The 25,398-nt window shown below is 36.3% G+C and overlaps 1 protein-coding gene across 1 annotated transcript; it reads right to left on the minus strand.

The window, feature by feature from the left end:
• Nucleotides 1-6,698: 6,698 nt before the first annotated feature.
• Nucleotides 6,699-9,508, minus strand: LOC144819905 (uncharacterized). Its single transcript, XM_078677612.1, has 3 exons — nucleotides 9,076-9,508; nucleotides 7,573-7,788; nucleotides 6,699-7,122 (listed from the first exon to the last, which is right to left on the minus strand). The coding sequence occupies exons 1-3, from the start codon at nucleotides 9,484-9,486 to the stop codon at nucleotides 6,862-6,864; spliced, it is 888 nt and encodes a 295-aa protein (XP_078533738.1). The 5' UTR covers nucleotides 9,487-9,508; the 3' UTR covers nucleotides 6,699-6,861.
• Between the last annotated feature and the right edge of the window lie 15,890 nt (nucleotides 9,509-25,398).

Consider the following 25,398-nt stretch of genomic DNA (forward strand, 5'->3'; position numbering starts at 1 on the left):
TTACCCTACTATTACACCCCCCGGAGTTAGAATAGTAATTTTTACCCCTACACTATCCAACACTTACCCTACTATTACACCCCCCTGGAGTTAGAATAGTAATTTTAACCCCTACACTATCCAGCACTTACCCTACTATTTCCCCCCCCCGGAGTTAGAATAGTAATTTTTACCCCTACACTATCCAACACTTACCCTACTATTACACCCCCCCCGGAGTTAGAATAGTAATTTTTACCCCTACACTTACCCTACTATTACACCCCCCCGGAGTTAGAATATTAATTTTTTCCCCTACGCTATCCAACACTTACCCTACTATTACACCCCCCCCGGAGTTATAATAGTAATTTTTACCCCTACAATATCCAACACTTACCCTACTATTACACCCCCCCGGAGTTAGAATAGTAAATTTTACCCCTTCATTATACTACACTTACCCTACTATTATACACACTATGAGTTAACATTATTAATTTAAAAACATATTTAAAAAATTAAAATTAATTATAATTATTTATCGAATAATTTTTGTAATTTAAATAAAATTAATTTATATTAATTTAATTAAAAAAATTAATTAATTTAATTTAATTTAATTAATTTTATAAAATATAAATACTTACCTATACTTACGTTGTAATGGCATGCGTTGTAATAGCACCTGCGTTGTAATGCCATGCGTTGTAATGCCATGCGTTGTAATGGCACCTGCGTTGTAAAAATTGCGTTGTGATGGCATGCGTTGTGAATGCATGCGTTATAACGTCATATATCCAGTTCACCCAGTGTTATTGTTGCAGGTGTGCTGAGCTTCAGTGCGAAGTTCAGGTACTCTTCTGCCATTGTTGTCACTCGTGAGCTTTGTGGCAGGGGATGTCTTGACACGTAGTCTGCTGGGTTTTGCTCTTTTCCTGGCTTGTGAATTATTTTAAAATTATAGTCCATGAGTCTGATTCCCCAGCGTTCTATTCTTGGCGGTATCTTTGCATTCGGATTGCCGTATATTGTTATCAGAGCCTGATGGTCCATTACAATCGTGAACGGCTTCCCATATACGAACATGTGGTAGTGTTCACAGGCCCATACCACCGCCAGGCTCTCTTGCTCTGGTTGTGGAAATAAAATTGACAATTGTGACCCATCATTTCCCTGTTTCTGCCTGACAGCCATTTTCCTCAGACAAACACCCATTTTGTGTGTGACATGCTCTCAGCAACTTGTCTGAAAACTGTCCTTCACATCCCCATTGAATCCTGCACAACCCCCTGCTCCTTGTTGTCGAGCCAATTCCAAGAAGCCTGCCTGTGTGCCTTCCCCCAGTTGTGCCAGAGACTCAGCCACATCCTGTCCATTGTTGGTAACTCAGCCTGTCACACCAACTGCCCTGTGACCACCCCCAACTGAAAGAGGAAGCACAAGGTTGTACACTGTGAACACACACATTTCTGTGGTTCTGCCAATTCTGGGAACCAGCAGCAGATAGTTCCTGTTCTTAACTGTAAGACACCCTGCACCTAGCATCTTAGTTCATTGACCACCCCTTCCTGTGCTTCAGCCAATTCCCAGAACCAGCAGATAGTTCCTGTTTTAAGAAATAGTTACTGCAAGCCAGAGAGCAGATGGTCTCTGTTTTACACAAGATAGTTCCTCTTTTTGACTCTTGTGGTTCAGCCAATTCCCAGAACCAGCAAGATAGCTCTCTGTTTTACACAAGATGGTTCCTGTTTCTGACATAAAGCACGTGCACAAACCCCAAATGAGGAAGCCTCCCCCTTCCAACTGTCAGACTATTTCACATCGCAAGTCCCCTCACGAAGCCTAAGACACGCCCCCATTTCTTCACAATCTGCTCCTCTTGCTGACCTGTTTGTTCCTCTATTTTGCCTCGTGACCAAGACTGTATAAATGTCCTGCTGTTGAAAATAAAACACCCACTTCAAGAGAGGGACTTGAGAGATTGCTCCTGTGCCCGCTTGGCGCTGGAAGCACTCCCCTTAACTCGAGTTATTGCTCTCCTCCTCCTTCATTTGAGCACCACGGACTCCTCGCTTTGCATTGACAAGAAATTATGATTTATTAAGCATAGAAATTCAGAAATGAGGTAATAAGTAAATTTAATTTACCACATTAATTGGCGCCCGGAACAGGGACATTCCCTTTCCCCCACGCGCTGGCGATATTGGACCCGGTACTGTCCCCTCCTGACCGTTGACGGACTTCAAAAGTGCACAACGCGGGGAATTCCCGCTAACTCCCTCGAGGCGAAGAGGGGGACTGACTGCGGCCCAGCATCCACACGAGGCGGTGAGGAAATAGCGGAACGTCCTGAACCAAAGCCCAACCTGCAAAGCAGACGAGTCCGAGGTTCTACAAATCCCACCTTGAAACTGCGCGCCGCGTTTTTCCAAAATCTTCAAGAGGCCTTCCAGTTATTTTTCGGTGAGTACTGCTGAAAAGTATAACAAGCATTTACAATGCAATGGTTTTGCCTTTGTTTAAGTTAGAGCTATTGGCATTGCTTTTGACACTCTGCACTCTGAAGCTCCACTCTGAAGCTCCACTCTGAAGCTCCACTCTGCTATAGAACATAGAATGAGTGCATTTGTTGTACTTTGTTAAATTATATTTGCATAGTAACATTTATGTTGTTTGTAAATCATAATGCAAAGACAAGATAAGGTTTAACTTTTTTATTTAAGTAAACATATTTATTATTGTATGTAAGCAAATTAAACTGTACTGAAAATACTTTTACATTTTGTATGAAACGTAATTTAGTTATGTTTTTTTAGTTCCATTTACAGTAAAGTTTTGTGTACTTTTTTTCAACTTATGGAAATATATCTTGTACAAGCCACTTTTAGATGGATGCAGGCAGCTGCTTTGAAACTTCTTTAAACAACATATACAATGATGTGAAGGTCTTAGAATGCGATTGCATGTATTGTTGGATAACATCAATAAGGCACTTGAGGATGTCACACCGAACCATGCATAAGTACAATATTGCACAGTGACGTTACTAGTTTGTAAAAACCATAACTTCTGAAGAATCCGAAGATTGATGTATAAAATGTTGCATGGATGAATAATGTATGTGTGAAAAGGTGTGTGGATGTGTAAAGGATGGATGGATGTATGGAAGGATGAAAGTGTGGATGGATGCAGGATGGATTGTTGAAAGTGTGAATGGATGAAATGTTGGACGGAAGGACGGATAAAAGAGAATGTAGTTGTATGGATGTATAAAATGTTGCATGGATGAATGATGTATGGATGTGTGAAAAGGTGGTGTGATGAATGATGGGTGGATGGATGAAAGTGTGGGTGAATTGATGTATAGATGAAATGATGGATGTATGGAGGATGGGTGGAAGAATGAAAGGATGGATAGTTAAAGTTGCATGGATGTATGATGCATGTGTGAAAAGCTAGGTGGATAAATAATGTGTGGCTGGATGGATGTGTTGATGTGTGTATAGATTGTGGAATGAAATTTTAAGATGAATGTTGAAAATGTTGCATGGATGAATGATTGATAGTTGAGAAAGTTGTTGGACAAATGATGAGTGAATGGATAGAAGTGTGGATGTGTAAATGATGTATGGATGGAAAGCTGAAAGTGTGGATGGATGTATTGTTAGTAGAATGAAATGGTAGATGAATGTGATGGATGGATGTGTTGAATTTTATGTGGCTGTATGATGGGTGTATGGATTGAAGGGTGGTTGAGTAAAGGATGGATGTATGGAAATGTGGAAGTGTGGCTGGATGAAGGATGGATGAATAAAAGTGTGTATGAAAGGATGCATGGAAGGATAAAAGGGTGGTTGGAAGGACGGATGTAAGAAAAGGTGGATGTATGGATGTATAAAATGTTGCATGGATGAATGATGTATTGATGTATGAAAATGTGTTGTGATGAATGATGGGTGGGTGGATGAAAGTGTGGGTGGATGGATGTATAGATGAAACGTAGGATGGATGGTAGAGTGAAACTATGAATAGTTAAAATGTTGCATGTATGTATGATGTATGTGTGAAAATGTAGGATGCTAAATGATGTGTTGCTGGCTGGATGCGTTGATGTGTATATACATTGGAGACTGAAATTTCCAGATGGATGTTGAATCTGTTGCATGGATGAATGATGTATTGTTGAAAAGGTGGGTGGCCGAATGATGAGTGGATGGATGGGAGGGTGGATGTTTCAAGGATGGATGTATGGATGTAAAGCTGAAAGGGTGTGAATCTATTGTTATTAGAATGAAATGTTAGATTGATGTATTAATAAAAATGTTGCATGAATGATGAATGTATGTGTGAAATTGTAGGTGGCTGTATGATTGTTGGATGTATTGAAGTGTGGCTGAGAAAGTATGGATGGAAAGATGCAAGTGTGGATGGATGAATGAAAGTGTGGATGAAAGGATGTCTTGTAGCATAATAGGGTGGATGAATGGATTAAAACGTGGCTGGATGTATGGTTGGATAAAATATTGCATGGATGAATGATGTATGAAAAGGTGGTGGGATGAATGATGGGTGGCTGGATGTAAGTGTGGGCGTATGAGCATTATCACGTGAGTAGCAGTTGTAATGAATGTGGGATATGTTTTTATTTTCCCATTCTTTAAAAAGGAATAAGACAGATGAATTTGCTACAGAACATAGAATGATTGCATGTTCCAGCTTCTTAAAAAAAAGAATATTGTGCACAGTAACATTTTGTGCATTTTCCTTAATTTTCTATAGAACATAGAATGAGTGCATTTGTTATCGTTTCTTTCAACTAAATTTGCACAGTAACATATTTTATGAATTTTGTAACTAATAATGCACAGAGAAGATACTGTTTGAAAATGTTATTTAAGTAAATATATTGACTATTATTGTATGAAAGCAAAATAAAATTTAATAAATACTGTTTCTTTTTTTATGAACCCTAATTTGAATATTTGTTTTTTTTACTTCCATTTACAGTAAAGTATTGTGTCCTTTTTTTCAACTTATGAAAATATATTTTGGACAAGGCACTGTTAGATGGATGCAGGCAGTTGCTTAGAAACTTCTTTAAACAACATATACAATGAAGTCAAGGTCTTAGAAAGTGATTTCACGTTTTGTTGTAAAACATCAATAAGGCATTTTAGGATGCCACAGAACTATGCATAGGAACTATATTGCATAGTGACTTTACTAGTTTGAACAATCCCATAACTTTCGAATAATTTGAAGATTGATGTATAAAATGTCGCATGGATGAATGATGGATGTGTGAAAAGGTGTGTGGATGTGTAAAGGATGGATGTATGGATGGAAGGATGAAAGTGTTGTTGGATGCAGGATGTATTGTTGAAAGTGTGAATGGCTGAAAGGATGTGTGGAATGATGAAAGGGTGGACGGAAGAAGGACGGATGTAATAAAAGTTGGATGTATGGATGTATAAAATGTTGAATGGATGATTGATGTATGGAGGTGTGAAAAGGTGGTGTGATGAATGATGGGTGGATGGATGAAAGTGTGTGTGTATTGATGTATAGATGAAACATTGAATGGATGAAGCATGTAGGATGGATGGATGGAAGGATGGATAGTTAAGATGTTGCATGGATGTATGATGTATGAGCGAAAATGTAGGTGGATAAGTATTGTGTGGCTGGATGGATGCGTTGATGTGTGTATAGATTGGGGAATTAATTTTTAAGATAGATGTGAAAAATGTTGCATGGACGAATGATTGATGGATCGGTGAAAATGCTGTTGGACAAATGATGAGTGGATGGATAGAAGTGTGTATGTGTAAAGATGGATGTATGGATGGGAAACTGAAAGTGTGGATGGATGTATTGTTAGTATAATAAATGGTAGATGGATGTATTAATGAAAATGTTGCATGAATGATGGATGTGTGCAAATGTAGGTGGGTGTATGAATTGAAGGGTGGATGTGAAAAGGATGGATGTATGGATAGAAAGATGCAAGTGTGGATGGATGAATAAAAGTGTGGATGAAAGGATGCATGAAAGGATAAAAGGGTGGACGGATGAAGTATGGATGGAAGAAAAGATGGCTGGATGTATGTGTGAAAAGGTGCTGTGGTGAATGATGGGTGGATGCGATGAATGATGTGTGGATGGAGAAAGGGTGGGCGTATGGATGTATAGATGATAGCGTGGATGGATGAAGGATGTATGGATAGGAGGATGAAAGGCTAAATTAAAAGTTGCATGGATGGATGTGTGAAAAGGTAAGTGGATGAATGATGGATGATGAAAGGGTGTGTGGATGGATGTATATTTTGGAGAATGAAATGTTAGATGGATGTATGGATGGAGAAAATGTTGCATGTATGAATGATGTATGAAAAGGTGGTGGGATGAATGATGGGTGGATGGATGAAAATGTGGGCGTATGAGCATTATCATGGGAGTAGCATTTTCAATGAACGTTGGATATGTGTTTATGTTACCATTTTTTCACAATGTATAAGACAGATGAATTTGCTACATAACATCGAATGAGTGCACATGTGGTGTAGCTTCTGTAAAAAAAAATTTACACAGTAACATTTTTGCATGTAGCTCAATTTGCTATAGAATAATTGCATTTGTTGTAGTATTTTTAAAGTAAAATTGTCCATTAACATATCTTATGTACTCTGTAAATAATAATGCAAATACAAGATAAAAAGCTTTAAAAAGTTTTATTTAAGTAAATATATATTTAGTATTATTGTTTGCAAGCAAATTAAACTTTAATTAAAATACTGTATTTTTAGCCTTTTTACAGAAACATAATTTGAATATCTTCCATTTTGTACTTTTATTTACAGTAAAGTATTGTGTTGTTTTTTACAACTCATGTATTTTTCGTATGTATCCATTTTGTAATATTACATTTACATTTTTTGGCCAGATTGGCATTAGAGCTTCTTGAATGTCGTCAATGTCTGGTGGTATATTGAAGAAGTCCAGTAGAATATTGTTATCTATTTCGACAGATTGTAAATTTTCTGCATTATCAATATGTACATTTAGTGTACTGTGTTCCTGATTCGCAGTTTCTAGCCCATATATAGTCATATTTATTTCTTCTTCTGGTGGTTGTATTTTCTGTGAAGGAAAAAGAATTTAGTTAATTTCATATTTATGAAGTTATTTTATTTCTTTTCTTGTGTTGACCTACGGAAAAATTTCTTGTTATATGCAGTCTTAAATAATGTTAATAAGTAGTGAAGATAGTTTAAGAAAGGATAGATTGTGAGTACGTATAGTGAAAAGGTATAATATAGTGTGTATAATAGAGGATTAGAGACTGTTTTGTAATGTTATAGCTACTTTAGTAAAAATACGTTTTAATAAAGTGGAGAGTATTAGTTAGTTTTATAGTAGTGATTAGTAGAATACATAGTATAGCTTAATGCATTTAGATAGAGAGTATTAGAAGCGAGAGTTTGAGTGAATTGTAATTAGTGAATATAGAGTTTGATGGTGTTTTAAAAAGTAGATAGTATAGATTGAGTAGTAGAGCAAGTTATTAATATTTCCCTAATTTGTACTTACTTGAAATTGCGTATTTCTTGTTGTGTTTAACATTTTATTGTTGTTAAATTCATGCACTGTCAGGTGCGTCATCTTAATGTAGGATCCAATTTCTATGGGAAAGTCTGTGGCATCTCTCCAAAGAGTTATTTTTACTGAGTCCGTTGTATCTTTCACAGTTATTGATTTAAGTTTTGTATCTTGTCCGGCAATAACAATTGTTTTTATTTCTTCTTCCTGTAAGACAAAATTGGTAATCGAAATTAGAGAGAGTCTGTCAAAGAGAGAGTCTATCAAAGAGAGAGAGAGTCTGTCAAAGAGAGAGAGAGTCTGTCAAAGAGAGAGTCTGTCAAATAGTGAGTCTGTCAAAGAGAGAGAGAGTCTGTCAAAGAGAGAGAGAGTCTGTCAAAGAGAGAGAGAGTCTGTCAAAGAGGGAGAGTCTGTCAAAGAGGGAGAGTCTGTCAAAAAGAGAGATAGTCTGTCAGAGAGAGAGAGTCTGTCAAAGAGAGAGTCTGTCAAAGAGAGAGAGTTTGTCAGAGAGACAGTCTGTCAAAGAGAGACAGTCTGACAGACTCTCTCTCTCTTTGACAGACTCTCTCTCTCTTTGACAGACTGTCTCTCTTTGACAGACTGTCTCTCTTTGACAGACTGTCTCTCTTTGACAGACTGTCTCTCTTTGACAGACTGTCTCTCTGACAAACTCTCTCTCTTTGACAGACTCTCTCTCTCTTTGACAGACTCTCTCTCTCTTTGACAAAGAGAGAGAGAGTCTGTCAAAGAGAGAGAGAGTTTGTCAGAGAGACAGTCTGTCAAAGAGAGACAGTCTGTCAAAGAGAGACAGTCTGTTGAAGAAAGTCTGTCAAAGAGAGAGAGTCTGTCAAAGAGAGAGTCAAAGAGAGAGTCAAAGAGAGAGTCAAAGAGAGAGTCAAAGAGAGAGTCAAAGAGAGAGAGTCTGTCAAAGAGAGAGAGAGTCTGTCAAAGAGAGAGAGAGTCTGTTAAAGAGAGAGAGAGTCTGTCAAAGAGAGAGAGAGTTGTTAAAGAGAGAGAGAGTCTGTCAAAGAGAGAGAGAGGCTGTCAAAGAGAGAGAGAGGCTGTTAAAGAGAGAGAGAGTGTCAAAGAGAGAGAGAGTCTGTCAAAGAGAGAGAGAGTCTGTCAAAGAGAGAGAGAGTCTGTCAAAGAGAGAGAGAGTCTGTCAAAGAGAGAGAGAGTCTGTCAAAGAGAGAGAGTCTGTCAAAGAGAGAGTCTGTCAAAGAGAGAGAGAGTCTGTCAAAGAGAGAGAGAGTCTGTCAAAGAGAGAGAGAGTCTGTCAAAGAGAGAGAGTCTGTCAAAGAGAGAGTCTGTCAAAGAGAGAGAGAGTCTGTCAAAGAGAGAGAGAGTCTGTCAAAGAGCGAGAGAGTCTGTCAAAGAGCGAGAGAGTCTGTCAAAGAGGGAGAGTTTGTCAAAGGTGTAAGTATTGTGTGGAAGAGTTTTTGTTATATAGTGTGCGTGTAAAAGGGTGAGTTTTTTTTTTTTTTATAAGCTTACCTCAGCAATAGTCCCAGAAATGCTCATTAATGAGCGTAGTGAAGCTGCTTTAACTGTTTTTATCGGTGATATTGGTGGAGCAGGGGGTTGTAGGATATATTCTGCCTCCTGTATTATTTCTTGAGGTATAGATAAGGGCATCATGCGTGATAGTTTCGTTTGTTTCGTGATAATAATCACATTGTTTTTGGCTAAGAAATTGCGAATCATAATAGCTTGTCCTTCTTTAGTTTGCTGGTAAAATGGCTCATTGTAGCACGTTGCTTTAATGCAACTACTTTCATCAGCTAGAGCTAGATGATACATGACTTTGTGCTCTTGTTTAGCATTTGTATAGTTTGTTTTTGTCGAACATTTTATTACGTTGGCTCGGATTGTTTTTTGGTAAGGTTTGTTGTCTTCATGTTTCATTTTTTTGAGGTCTTCTATGGAAATCATCTGAAATGAGAGAAAATGTTAGTACACATTCTGAGCATACATTTTTCCCCTTTTGCTATTACCTGTAATAAAATAGCATGTTAATGAAGTGGTTGCATTTTAAACTGCCACCCATAATGCTTTGTGATCACTATAATATGATTCTAATGTACCGTAGTGCATGATGTTGTCATTAGTATAGATGTGATCTAGTGTAGAATTGTAGTCTGTTGTGTATTGTTGTATTTTTTGCTGACATTGAAATTGCTGTAGCATATATTCTAATAGCAAAGTTCTGTTTGGTGACATTTGTGTTAAATCTATATTGAAGTCTCCCATGATGACATATTTTGAATTTGGATACAAGTTAATTATGCTACTTAAAGCTTGTAATAATGCCTGCAAAAGTACATGTGGTGGTTTGTACAGTATAATAAATAAGTATTCTGAATCATTAAGATGCTGAGTGAAAAATAAAAAGTCAATTTCGTGTTGTGTTTGATATATTGGCGATAAAAGCATGTTTTTTTTGTAGTAAATGGCAATACCATGCTTAGTGTGCTGGTTGTGAAATTTATCAAATAATACTAGGTGATATTGTTCTATTAAGAACGTATTCTTATCTGCTTTTCTAGTTGTGTTGATTTCAGTGAGGCATATAATATCACTGTTCATGATATTTTTGTCTGATTTAATAGCAGTGTAATTTCTTTGCAAGGACCGTATGTTATGGACAATTATATTACACTGTTGTCTATAGCTATCTAATTGTGGTACTGATATTTGTAATTGCATGTGTGTTCTTAAACGTGTCATTTCTTCATGCACTTTTGGATGTACAGCTATTTTGTCTTGCTGAAAGTTTCTAATGTATATGTTGTCTAAAGATTTAGCTCTGCTTAAAGCTACATAATGTAGATGATGTACTTTACTGTTGTTAAAGTGAATGTAAATGGGCTCAATTGTTTCTCCTTGTGTTCTATGTATAGTTCTTGCAGATGATTGTCTCAATGGGAATTGTTTGCGTATAATAGTTATAAATTTCTTTGTATATTGGAAATGCCGTGTAATAGCATGAATGGGTGTCCAATGAGGCAAAATATTACTGTGATATATGTGTTTGTTTTCTTGTCTTGTTAATTTGCCTACTGTTTCTTTATCAAAATTAATCCAAATTACATTTGGGCTGTTATTGATAGTTTCTACAAATTCTACTATACCTGTTGCACCATTTGTTAAACCATCATTGACATTTATATTGTTAGTTAAATCATATCTTAATTGCAATGCAATATGTAATATTGATGGCAGGCTCATTGTTTTAGTAGAATCTGTGGGCAACTGTTTGAGTATTTTTTTTTTTACTGCTTCACTTAAGTCTGCTGCAACTGTATCTATTGCTGTAGCTGTGTAAACTGGGTAATGGGCTATATGTTCTAATAAAACTGCATTATTTATGCTATTGACTTCATTGTTAGTTCCCATAATGTAAGGGATCGTTTTGCTAATGTTTTCAGGTGGCTCTATTTCTCGTGTTTTTATCTGTATAATATCCTCATTTGTTTGTTTCCCTTCTCTTAATCTGTTTAGTAGTTGAGCAAATGGCAAGTCATTTTGTTGTCTCATTATTTTAGTCAACTCAAATAACTTGAAATGTGTCTGCCATAAATTAGTACTTACTGGCCTATATGAATGTTTTGGGTTGTTAAATATGTATGGGTCAAAAACTGGCTTCAATTGGTAAAAGTCTCCAATTGCTAAAATAGATATTCCGCCAAAAGGGAGATCAGACATTTTTATCTCTTGCAATCTATTATGTATAAAGTTGAATACATTAGCCCCTACCATTGATATTTCATCAATTATTAGCAATTTAAGATGCATTAGCTGACCTTGTAGTGTGCTTCTATTCTCATGAGTTAGCTGTCTATGAGTTAGTGTTTGTGAAATAGGTATTTTAAAAGTACTATGTAGTGTTTGTCCTTGAATGTTATGTGCTGCTTTGCCAGTTGGAGCTGTAAGCAATACATATATGTTATCTGGGTTTTCTCCTGCTTTTGTATTGTAATAACGTACTAATGTTTGGTAAAGTGCTGTTATAAGGAAACTTTTGCCTACTCCTGCACCACCTGTACAAAATGTGTAGCATGGTGTTTCTTTTGTTTTAACCCAATGCAAATGATGATATATAAAGTTAAGTTGTTCTGCTGTTAGATTTTGCATTATACTATCATATTGTTCTTTTGGCATTATGTTATTGCTTAGTGATTCTTCTCTACTTGTACTTCTAATCCCTAAATCAAATGATAGGTCATACAATGGGTTTTCATTATTTTGCACTTCATGGAATATGGTGTTATCTTCTTCTGTATCTATTGGTGGTAGCAATGTATCTAATATACTAGTTTCATTGCTATTAGTTGTTAGTTGTTTATTATGTTTATTATATTTATTATGGTTTGAATCAACTGCATTTTTAAGTTCTAGATAGCGTTCATAATAAGTTTCCTTGTTATTAATTATATTATGTTCATTTCGCCATGGGTAAAAAAGCATGAGCAATTCTCTATAGTAATTTTCTGAGTCATTTTTGATGTTAAATCTGCAATAGCGAATTACTCTTGCTTTTTTTCTTTTTATGCAGTTTTTCGTCTACTAAATTTATCTCAAGTTCTTCGTCATCTGAGCTATGAAAGTTATTTTCAATAAGGAAATTGTCATGGCCTGTTTCTTCTTTTCCTTTACATTTTTTCTTTTCATTATACATAGATGCATAGTCAGCTAATGTACATGTTTCTAATTTTACAGGGCGTTTACTATACCTGACTATAATATTATCATATTGTATTTTACAAGACTCATCTGGTAAAGAATTGATAGTTTCGATGTCTTTTAATAAGTATGTACGCTTTTCATTAGGACTTGTATTGATAAATACAAAAGATCTTGAACTTTTCCGTAAAGGAATTTGTAGTATTAGATATGCTGCTTCTTGGGCACTTATTTCTGTACAGTTTAAGAATTTGTTCCCTATATGCTTAAGTTGTTCTTTAATACTTGGATTGGCATGTACTTCTTTAGCAGCTTGGGCAATTAGTTTGCTCATTCCTCGCTGTGATTTACTAATGTATGAAACAATATACACAGCACATGCATATGCATCTAAGATGTATTGTATATCTATGTTTGCTTGCCATGCTTTCAAAATAGTTGGATTGTAGTTATTTATAAAGCATTCAGCTGGTGTCCTTTTCAAGAAAATAGTATTTTTTTGTATAATAGATTGTATACATAAAGTATATTGTTTTAGATCTATGTTCATTGAATGTAAAAACTGTTCAAAAGTATAATTTGAAAATTCTTGGCTATTTATAGTTAGATGTATTAGTTCAATTTGCTGTAAGAGCTCGTTATTTGTTTTGTCTAGCTCTATTGGTTCTAGTATAAAAGTTTCAGGCATTGGATATCTGGGATAATGATATTTGCATGTTCTTTTATGTTTGATACGGCAGTTTTTGGTATGGCCGTGTCTTTGTAGAGGTAGTAAAGACTCTATATCTGGTTCTTCTGTTTTTGCACATGTAACATACTTATTTATGAAAGTAGTGACTTCATTTCTATCAGAAGTTTCATATAGTGGAGCATTTTCAATCCATATTATAGCATGTATATGTGGTGATCCCCGTTGTTGGAATTCCACTCTATAAAAGTAATCAATAATTTTGCCAATTGGATTACTTTCATGCAATAAAACAGAATTAAATAATTTCCGAACTTGGAAGTCAAAATGTCTTGCACATGTAATGGGATTCTGCTGTATTAATTTGCATTTTGTTTCCCATGACATATTGTTAAATTCTTCTTTTGTGCATTCTGGTCTCTTTTCTGTACGTAATAATATGTTAATTAAGTGATACCATTTCGTTTCTGCAGCAGATAAAGTTAAAAAAAATGTTGGTAATCCTAATTGTCTAATCATAGCAAAGAGGTCTTTTTTGCATTGCTCCCAATATGGTGGTGAACTACGGATAGTTTTAAGTATTTTGTATCCTTCATTATACTGCAAAATTGTATCTAATTTATTCTTTATGTCTTTGGCAGTTATAATGTTTCCATTATTAAAGTATTTCCTAAGAGATATAAATATTTTGCTCTGTAATTGTTTAATGTGTAATGTTTTTAATTTAAAGAAAAGATTAGTAACACACTTTGCTACTCTTAGATCATTACTTCTTACTTCTGATTGACAGATTGTGCTGTAATGTATTGGGACATGCCTTTCTTCATTAGTCGGCCTTCGTTTTCCGCAAAATATAGTTGGGAATGCCAAATATTCAGAATCTTTGTCTTCATACAGGCCTCTTGGTGTGTTATATTCTGCAGGTGCTAAACTTAAAATATTATTTGTTTCTGTAGTAATAGTTTCATTATCTAACATAGTATCTAAATTTCCTGCTGGAATGTTGTCTGAGGAATCTGACGTATTACTTGTATCTGAAGTCTCATCACAAGAATGTATATCTTGTGTTGTATAATCCCAATCTTTATTAATAGTGATTCCATATTCTTGAAACAAAGTGCTTGTAGTGGCTAAATATAAAGCTGCACGTTTAACTTTGTTTGGTCTAACATTTTCATAATGGGTATAAGATTTATAACTTAATTTCCTTTTTAATTTTATTGGAATTGTCATGTTATCATTAATTTGCCTTGGTAAAACAGTTACTGTTGTCATAACGTCTGCAGGGACATTTACTACTGCACCTGATAGAGATTTTTGGAATCCACGTGGTAATGTTCTAATTTGTAAAAAAGGTATTCTTGGTGATACTAATCTTTCTTCTAAGTTATGCAACTGTAAGACTGCTGGGATATCAGGAAATGTCATCCCATTATATACTGAACATGGAGGTATTTTGTCTTTAGATATATATGTGTAACATGTTCTGCATATCTCATTTGTTCTGTATTTGCTAATATTACATTCTATGAATTTAGCTCTCTTACTAATACTGTGTGTATTTTGAAGACTTTGCTTATGCCATAGTTGATTGCAAATAGTGCAAGTGTACTCGGGTCCATATCGTATTTCTTCCTTAAATATCCTAATTATCTCATTTGTTGTTTGACCTGCTATATGTCTATGATTAGGTTCATTCTCTTTGTTTTGTGTCCGTTTTCTTTTTCTATTACTGTTTATTTCTAGGATTTCTATATTGGTTGGTTGAATTAGTGATTCAACATCAGCTGTTAATGTGTTTATTATCTCAGTATTGTTAAGAGCTATGTGTGAAGCAAAATAACTGTCTTCTGTTACATGCAGTCTATTGTCCTGACTATTGCTGTTTTGTGTGTTTATTATTGTATTTTCTACTTGTAAGTTATTTGAAGGAATTTCCCCTAATGCATTTATAGATATATGTGTCGTATGAACATATATGCTTTTTCTAGACTTTACATTTCCTTGTTTATGATTCCGTTGTGTTTGGTGTAATGCTTTTTTGCTAATTGTTGTTATGTTCACTGTAGTTAAATCTAAAGTAATACTCTCAGAATTAGTAATTTGTTCTCTATTGCCTAACTTTAGGATGTATTCTATAATAAGATTAATAGAGTCAATTTGGATAGCAATACATGTTCCATTAGGATGTTGTATTGCATTTTCATTTTGGCTATGTGAATCAAATAGAGAGTATGTATGTATAGTTTTGAAGACTGAAATTATATATCTACCTATAGAGATCAATATACCAGTTTGTGAATTAATTGTAGAAGTTAATGCAGATATAAATTTACTATGTAAAGTTTGTGCTGATTTTGTTAGTTCCTCGCTAAAGCATTTTTTGAGCTTTGTAGAATAGATTATGTCATTGCTAACTATGTAATTTGGTAACTTTAGAGGTTGCATACAATCTTGTTCATCGACAGAATGCATTTCATTGTACAAAGCATCTCCAAGATTCATAATACAGTGCAAGTCTACACTATCCCAAATATATGCTGGTTTACAGTAGTTCTTTAGAATAGCAAATATACTATTTTGAAGACAATGTGTATAGTGAATACTTTTATCACTATGTGTATTTTTTTCCTGTGGATGTGTGTTATGTAAAAAGGGAATTTCTTGTGGTGTTTGTGTTAAAATATTTGAATCTATATTGGTATTATTTGTGCTACTTTCCTTGTTCTGCAATGTGCTATTGTGTATATTATCATGAAGTAAACTGTCATTACTTCCAGTAATAAGTTTATATGTATTATAGTAATCACTTGAATATGTGTTTGTATGTACATTACTTGTGTTTATTGTTTGTTGTACATTTATGTGTGTGTTATTAATGACATTAGTATAATATGTGTTGGTATTTAAATTACTTGCTGGTATTGTTTGTTGTACATTTATGTGTGTGCTATTAATATGTTGTCTTTCTGTGTTGCTCTTAAGTGTTTTCTTAAGTATACTTGCATATGTGTCAGTAGGAGTAGTCTCTTCTGGTGTATTAGTATATTGTGTTGTGCTGATCTGCTTGCTGTTCTTTTTAGATTGATTATTAGGCCCTGTTGTAGTGAGAATTGCACAGGAATACGTACTAGTACTAGGAGTATTATCTAAAAATGGTAATGGCTGTTCCTTATTCCAAATAGTTTTATTTTTAGATTGACATCTCTGAATGATTTTTTTGGCATTTTCTATACGCATTTCAAATGCTTGTGTGAAAATTTTTTCACTACCTTTAGTAGAATACACATAAAAAAATTTCGGTGCTACTGCATTCTTATTTTTTTCATGACGCACCATTGCTTTTTGAAGTGATTCTTTTGTTATCGTACTTATTTGTATTGGAGTTAATTCATACGGCACACAATTCATGTTTGGTTTCTTAAGATAGTGTGCCAGATTAGTGATGTACTCTAGAAGTTTTTCAAATGTGAACTGTATAGTAATACATGTTCCATTTGGATGAGGCATTCCAGTGTTATCACGACTATGTGAGTCAAATACAAAGTACGAATCATTATTCTTAAAAATGGAAATAACATAAATTTCCATGCAAAGTATAACACCGGAGTTGGAATCAAGTGCAGGTTTTAATATTTTGTTGAGATTTGGAAACGAAGGGTCACATTGTTGTAATATGTCTCCATAATAAGGTTCTTTAAGTTTAAGAGAATAGATAGTAGTATTGTGTTCAATAAAATTTGGTAACTCATCTGGATGCCTAAGTTGTTCGCTATTAAGTAAATGCATATCTATATATAAAGCATCACCTAATTTCATAATGTAATGCAAGTCTTCTTTAGTCCATGTATGTGCATCTTTGTAATAGTTGTGTATAATTGCAAAAGTACTATTTGGCAAGCATTGAAAACCTCTAGAATTGCATGTAAATTTGTCATGACCTTGATGATAATCTGCTGCTAGTATTTGCATCTTAGCTAAGCTAATTTATGAAATAATTTGATATCGCTACAGTATTGCTAGTTTTTTTTGTTATACGCGAGTATTTTTTCGTTCTCTCTCTCTTATTTAATCTCTATATATATATATATTACCTACTGGCGGTCGCCAGTAGGTATATATAGTTAGGATTTTTTCTCTATGGGTTTTTTGAAAATTCTATGTCTAATAACTTTGGCGTTTGTGGACGGAATTGGCTGAAATTTTCAGGAAAATGGCACATTTTGTTTCTGAGCAGCCCCTGAAAATTTTGGGGGGGTTCATCAAGGGGGGGCCGAGAAAAAAGGGGGGTCCCAAAACGCGTTTTTCCCATGTTAATTTCCATAGGGCGGTTGGCCTCACTTTTAGCCCGAACGGCTGAATGGATTTGCACGAAACTTGGCAAAATTGTAGGGACTGGTAGCCCGATGTGCCTTTTGTAGGTCTCAATATATGTGCTCCAGTGGATTTTGAGAAATTAACGTTTAAAAAAAGATATATATCTGTAACAGCGGACCGGTTAGCGCTCTGGTTCGCGGACTTTTCGCGCAACGGAGCTTTGTGAAGCGAAGCTGATTGGTTCTCCGGCGTCTGTCAACATTCCAAACAGTCCGTAGCGGCCGCCATCTTGTCTCTCGGTAGGATCGAGAGACAAGAGGAGGCCAAAGCGAAGGGGCAAATGACCATAAGGGGGCATAGTACATTGTCGCTCACCCCCTAGGTTTGATGTGGAGGTTTTAAAAGGGCCCCGCGGGGCAAAAAAAAATAAAAATAATAATAATCGAACAGCTGAATGGATTTGCACGAAACTTGGCAAAATTGTAGGGACTGGTAGCCCGATGTGCCTTTGCTAGATCTCAATATATGTGCTCCAGTGGATTTTGAGAAATTAACGTTCAAAAAAAGGTATATATCTGTAACAGCGCACCGCTTCGCGTACTTTTCGCGTTACGGAGCTTTGCGAAGCGAAGCTGATTGGCTCTCCGGTGTCTGTAAACATTCCAAACAGTCCGTAGCGGCCGCCATCTTGTCTCTCGGTAGGATCGAACAGCTGAATGGATTTGCACGAAACTTGGAAAAATTGTAGGGACTGGTAGCCCGATGTGCCTTTGCTAGGTCTCAATATATGTGCTTCAGTGCATTTTGAGAAATTAACGTTCAGAAACAAGATATATATCTGTAACAGCGCTCCGCTTCGCGGAGATAAAATTATATGTGTATTACCTAGCTGTTGCTTTTGTTGATTATTTTTTATTTTTTTTTATTTTTTAAGGATTGTTTATTGTGTTTCATAATTTATTAAACTTTCTAACGCGGCGCGTCATATGACGCATTACGCGACAACGCAGGTCCAGAATATAGTCAAAATGTCTCCACCAACCAGCGGACGGCACACAACCCCTTTCAGCAGGCTAAATAGTTCTGTTAAATGACAACAGAAGGGACAGGCAACAAGAACCATCAGTCAAAGAGGGGAGGGCAAGTTCTTCTCTACCGGGTCACGTTGGAGCGCTACCGGAACTGATCGAATTGGTAGTCTACAGTGTTTCTGGATGTTTCAGACTGAAGCTGGCGTTAGCATGAGAGCACCACCATTTCGTAGCTCCGTCGTGGCCATTCCACGAGCAATCATGCTAGGCGCTCCCCACCAGAAGCCTGCGGGAGTCGGGGGCCCCCAAGACTTTTGTAGAATCTTCAAGGATGAGGGGACGCTTTCGAGAATGGAGCCCAAGCTCTAGCAGACAAGCGTCCGAGTTCCAAGGTGTCGCAGGCCCATTTAGTGGACCACGCCCAAATCTGAAGAGATGGCCGCCATTTTGAGAGTCCTGTGGCAGCCGCCTATCGCTGCACCGCAAGAGCGGGAGCAACTCAAGTACATGGTGAGCGAGACGCTGTAGTCGAAAGAGCGGGCGGTAAACAGCTGAATAGCGGAAGAGGCACAGTGTAGCAAAAGCGGGCTGAATGGCAAATGAAACGGAAAAGGGGTGCCCCACTACAGCGTGTCTTTAGGTGAAACGGATTGTGGGACAAGGTGAAGAATGGAAGAGTCACCAAAAGGAAAAAAGTTCCGCTTGACCCCGGGAGCCGGCCACCTATGTCGGGGGCGATCTCAGGCCACACCAGGGCAACACGACTTGGGGAGGGGGCCGGAGCCAAGCGCCCCCTCCGAGTCCGCGACATGACACCGTCCCTCGGGGGCCTCCGTCAAGCGGTTCAGGGTGGCACCGCATCACAACAGCCCCCACTTACTTTAAGAATAGTGAAGATGAAGCAATTGCAAATAGGCTTCAGACAATGTTACAAGCACTCCTCAAAACTTTGAACTTTCAGAGTGCATGAGTTGGGACAGCGAGGGGTGATTTGGTTTCTCGGACTGTTTTTCTGGTCTCTCACCACTGGCATACTTTAACGTTTTCTTGTTTCTAGGACATTAATAGGTTTTATCATTACGTTATGTTATCGTTTCTTTGTTTGTTGTTTAATAAAAGTTCATGTTCATCAGTGGCCTACTGATTTTCGTTTTCCTATTTTTTTCTTTCCAGGTTGTTTCATGGTAAAGTTTCTGTTAACAGGATACAGTGATCACTTCGTTATTATTGCATATGTCCTTTTCACTAGGGGTGCTCTCTGGTCGGGCCAGATGACGTATCTCTAGTAAATGGTCCGGGTGAAAAAGGTGCATCAATCAGTGGGGAGTAGATAGGCATGACAGATTACAACGGGGGAGAAAGGTCCGCATTACGTACCCTTTCACTACTTGCAAAGATTTTCCTACGTTTATTTGCAAACAGGGAATACCTCCAAAAAGAACTAATTCCCAAACAGTCAATGTTCGGACAATCAATCAATCAATGAGGAATGAAATAGGTACGACGTGTTAAAGGCTTGCGTTACCTACCCTTCACTATCTGCAAAGGGAGAGAGAATATTCCTATTCTTCCTCGTTTGCAGGTAGAGAAGATCCTTAAGAGAATTAACTTCGAACAATTCAATGCTCGATTGAAAAAATCAACAAGGGGTACTGTGAACACAAATGAACGCCGCTTATGTACATACGCATTGCTATTTTCAACAGGTTGTTCCTAATGTTTCTATTTTAGCGAGGTCAAAAAGAGATCCCATTAGTGGCCTACTGATTTTGCTCGATTCCTTTTGTTTTTTTACACGATTTTTCGCTATCTGCAAAGACTAAACAGAGTATTGCGACTCTGTGCTTGTTTGTAAATAGAGAATGAACCAAAGAGAACAATCAATCAAATGGAGAGAGAAGCAGGCACGACGTATTACAAAGGGGGCAAAGGGCTGCGTTAACTACCCTTCACTATCTGCAAAGAGAGAGTACTCCTAATAGAAATGAGGGGTGGGGGGCAGCATTCAAAGCAGATCAGTGTGCATAAACACAAAAATGTTTTTACTTACCACGTACTTGACATTCGACAGCTTATGATATTTGCTATTAAAAAACCATTGAAATTCACTGAAAAAACCATAGGTTATAGACCATATATAGTTAGGAATTAGCATTTACAAAACCTTGAAAATTCACTGAAAAAACCATAGGTTATAGACCATATATAGTTAGGAATTAGCATTTAAAAAACCTTATTTTACTCAAACAAAACCATTGAAATTCCATATATAGTTAGTTGCACTAACTATATATCGCGCACCCGCAATCCACTGCTGATCATGTCACATATTACATCATTCATGACATGGTCAGTGACATCACTGATGACATCACTGATGACATCTCAAATGACATCACTGATGACATCTCATTTGACATCATTCTTGTGCTAATACGATAAACCTCTTCAGACTCTAATATAACCTTAGATACACTCAGTGTAAACAGACACTCACACACTGCCACTTATCCATGGAGTTACTCACACACCCAGTCAGTCATGCAAAGAAACAATCTCACCTCCATTTCTTCAACTATACAGTTAAACACACCTTACTTATTGAAACATATACTAACACATATTTACTCTCTTATACAATCCCTGATACAAGTTCACAATGATCGATACAACCACTCACTCATTCAGTGGCTCTCATGCACAGTTATTTATATATGCCAACTCTCACATGTACTGTGTTTTACATATGTACTTACTATGACATGTAGCATTGAGATATCCATTCACTCATCAATACACTCATGCACACAGTCAACTGCCCATGTAGCTGTTTCCACATGCACTCTTGAACTCATACACCTAGTGAATAAACTGCTCACACATCTATGCATAGAGTCACACACCTTCCAGCCACCCCCACACAAACTCAATCTCCCATAGAAATACTTGGGCAACCAATTAATAACACATATAGCCTCTCGTATAGCTAATGATCAACACATGCAGCAGTTTACAGAACAACAGACATAATGATGCACAAATTAAGACAGTTTAGTCACTAACCCATGCATTCAGTGAGACACATTTAATCACTCACTCATACAGTCAGTCATGCACCTACTAAATCCTTCATCCAGACACTTATACATCCACTCAAGACATATTTTAACTTTACAGAAAAGTACAGTCACTGGATGTTGTCATCAGTGATGTCATCAGTGATGTCATTTGAGATGTCATCAGTGATGTCATCAGTGATGTCACTGACCATGTCATGAATGATGTAATATGTGACATGATCAGCAGTGGATTGCGGGTGCGCGATATATAGTTAGTGCAACTAACTATATATGGAATTTCAATGGTTTTGTGTGAGTAAAATAAGGTTTTTTAAATGCTAATTCCTAACTATATATGGTCTATAACCTATGGTTTTTTCAGTGAATATATATATATATATATCTATTGCTAATTTATATTTGTTTTGTAGTTAACTATAATGCAAGGCAATTAATTGAACACTATTTTTATGCTTTGTATTTTAGGTAGCAGCTTTAGATGTATTTTGTTTACAATTTTAGTGATGTACTAGCTATAAGTTATACTATTAGCATATATATAGATATATATATATTTGGATATATTTATATGTATATATATATATAGTTATTTTACTGTTAAATATATTCCAAGTTACAGGTTGGTAGCTTATTTAAAAAACATACTTCTAATTGTATCTATTTCCAAACAATTAGCAATTGTCTTTATAAAAGAAATAATTTTCAATGGTAAGTATATAAATATATATATAATTTTTTTTATAACTAATTATATATATGATTAGGTCTATTTTTTTTTTCTCTAAATCCACTCTATTGTTGTTTTGGACTTGTTTTATAGTTGGAGCTGGTAGCAAAATAAAAAGCAATTAGTTTTACTTTTTTGTTAACTAATTTTTTTTCTTAAGATTAATGTTACCTATGGAAATCTTCTATATGATATTTTCTAATTATAAGTATATACTATATATATATATATATATATATATATATATATATATATATGTGTGTGTTGATATATGTGTCTTATTTTTTTCCTTGCTCTTTCTATACTTACAAGTCAATACATAAGCAAAATAGATACTTTTACCGTGATGGTGTTTTCACTGATGTTGTGTCAAACAATTATGAACGTCTGATGTTATTCAATCAATTGGCAATCTAAGGAAGAATGAAACAAGCATTAATATTGAGTTTACATATTAATATAATAAAAGAGAAATGGAGGGCAGGAAGAAGAGATGTTAATAAAGAGGGGTTGTTAGGCAATATTGAGAGTAGTGGAAAGATGAAGAGAAAGATAAGGAAAAGAGAGAAGTATGATAAGGAAGAGAGGATATAGAGGTGTAGAAAGGAAGCTAAAAAAAATAGAAATGTAAATGACACGATGTCATTTTTATTAGAAGTTGTAAAGAGTGTATTAGATGCATTGTTTGTAATTTTAAGCAAGTACAAAGGAATAGGAGAGGTAGTGAGATTAAGGAACACTTAATCCCTTGTTAAATCTAAATAAACGAGAAGAGACGTTAAATAAATCTGAAATTGCCACAGAGACTGAGTGATGCAACTGGGGAATTGCACACTCACTTTAGGTGAAAAAGAAAGCCCTCACACACCGACCTAGTCAGTGTCATGCTTCATCATTGGGCCCCACCAAAGAGGCCGAATGCCTCTTTGGTGTGCTACGACGCCAGAAGACTGCGGAGCAGGTTTTGTGAAAAAGGCATGTTGTGAGTTTTATAATTAAAACTGCCTAATGTGTAAGTAAAAATCTATAATTCTTGATGCTTAGTACACAAATGAAAGAGTTATGTGTCTGAATTTAATGCCCAAGGTAATGGATTTGTTAATTTAAAATACTAATTAGTCAGTCAACATGTTTCATCTTTTACAGTTGTTTACATTTACTTAGGCATTTATAATGACCGAATTATACCCCGGCGGTATGGACTCTCTAATCGCCCACCCTGACCTGGGTGCGTGAAAGTGAAAATATCAAAAAAATGATTTCGTGCATAAAAAAAGGGGGAAGAGCAATTGCTCATTCCAAAAATACTCCTAATTGCGGAGTGTTTGTGCACCTGTAAAAGAAATAACAGACAAACATATAAAACTTTCACACAATTAGTTGTAAATATAAGTCATTGCGTTTGTCCAGGGTGTTCTATAGTTGTTGCATAGTGTTCCTAAATAAACACTATAGTTAACATCATCTATATATCTATATAGCCTTATAGGGATGGTCACACTAACTTAGTAAAGTGAAGTGGATAAATGTGTGTAAAGCACACAAAGTAGCTAGAAAGTGTTGATGAAGAGAGAAGACACATAAGAGAGATCAAGAGAGCTAGAAAGCAAGAAGAGAAGTAAGTGCAGAATGGAGTGAGAAGATAGCAAGTAAAAAGTGCAAGATAGAAAGTGAAGACAAGATGGAGACGTAGATAGAGAGTGAAGGCAGGAAGGAGAGAGGACATGAGAGAGAGAGAAAAAGGGAGGGTAGGATGTAGGGCATGAGCAAGAAGGAGGAATGGATGGAAGAAGGTGCAGGAGCAAGAGGGCCAGCTCAGTGTTGTAAAGACTTTCAGGTAAGCAATTTTGTGTTTTGTAAAGCTGATAATACTGTCACTTTGAATGCGCCGAATGTGACTAAATTTATTTTTCTTTTGTTGCAGTATTTGACAGCAGGGTTGGGCAAGTATTTCTTGTTGCCATTTTGTCTTGAGATCTTTGGCTCACTGTCTCAGTGTCCATGGTGCAAGGACCCCCATAGAGATAGATGTAGATGGAGGGCAGTAAAGAAGAGAGCAGTTGGAAGAGTGGGCAAGAGGAAGAGTGATAGCAAAGGGGAAAAAAGCGGAGAGGGAGATAAAGAGAATAATGATAGATAAGGAGGGAGAGAAAGAGTGGATGCAGAGAGTGAGCAAGAGGAAAAAACAGATAAAAGATAGAAAAGAGAGAAAGTTAAAGGGATAAAACAGGGAGAATGTGCAAGAGAGAAGAATAGTAGATAGGGAGGAGGAGAGGGAGGAAGAGAGAGGGAAGACGAAAAGTAAGTGTACAATGGAGCGAGAAGATAGGAAACAAAGAGTGCAAGATAGTAACTATTTCCGGTCGGCATTTTGTCTTGGGATCCATGGCTCGCTGTCTCCATGGCACAAGGGATTTCAGGTATGCGTTTTAAATTGTAATGTAATTAGTATTTCTCTTACAGGTGTTTAACTATTTTGTTTATATTCTTATAATATGTTTTTTTTGGGGCTGTTCTCTCTAGTGTTTCCGTGTTGGGTCTCCTCCTTGGCGTAACAACTTTCAGGTAAGCGATGTGTTTTGTAACAAAAAAATGACTGTCTCTTTTGAATGACCGGATTTTTTTTTAAGTTTGAAAAGGATTTTTTGACTTCATTCTACCCTTACGTTTCTTTGTCTTTTTTTTCTCTTCCTCCCTATGTACTATTTTTCTCTTGCACTTGCTCCCTCTTTTATCCTTTTAACTTTCTCTTTTTTATCTTTTTTTTCTATTGCTCACTCTCTGCATACTCTCTCTTGCCTTATCTATCCTTATTCTTTATCTCCCTCTCCTTTCTGCTTTTTTTTTCCCTTTGCCATCACTCTTCCTCTTGCCCCCTCTTCCAAGTGCTCTCTTCTTACTGCCCTCCATCTACATCTCTCTCTATGGGGGTCCTTGCACCATGGAGACTGAGACAGTGAGCCAAAGAGTGCAAGATATAAAGAGAAGACAAGATGAGGACAGAGATGGAGAGTGAAGGCAGGAAGGAGATAAAACGCAGGAGTAAGAAGAAAGACAGAAGGTTAAGGAAGAGTAAGAAGTAGGGCATGAGCAAGAGGGAGGGAGAGAGAGCAGATGGAAGAGGGTGCAGGAGAGAGGGATGGTAGAGAGAAAAGAAAGCATAAAGGAGATAGAGAGAAGAATGATAGATAGGGAGGAAGAGGAACACGGAGAGTATTAGAAAGAGGAAAATAAAATAAAAAGGAGAGTGCAGGATAGAGAAGCATGATAGATAGAAAAGGAGCTAGAAGA

Source organism: Lissotriton helveticus, chromosome 2_1, assembly GCF_964261635.1.
Source record: "Lissotriton helveticus chromosome 2_1, aLisHel1.1, whole genome shotgun sequence".
Lineage (NCBI taxonomy): Eukaryota > Metazoa > Chordata > Amphibia > Caudata > Salamandridae > Lissotriton > Lissotriton helveticus.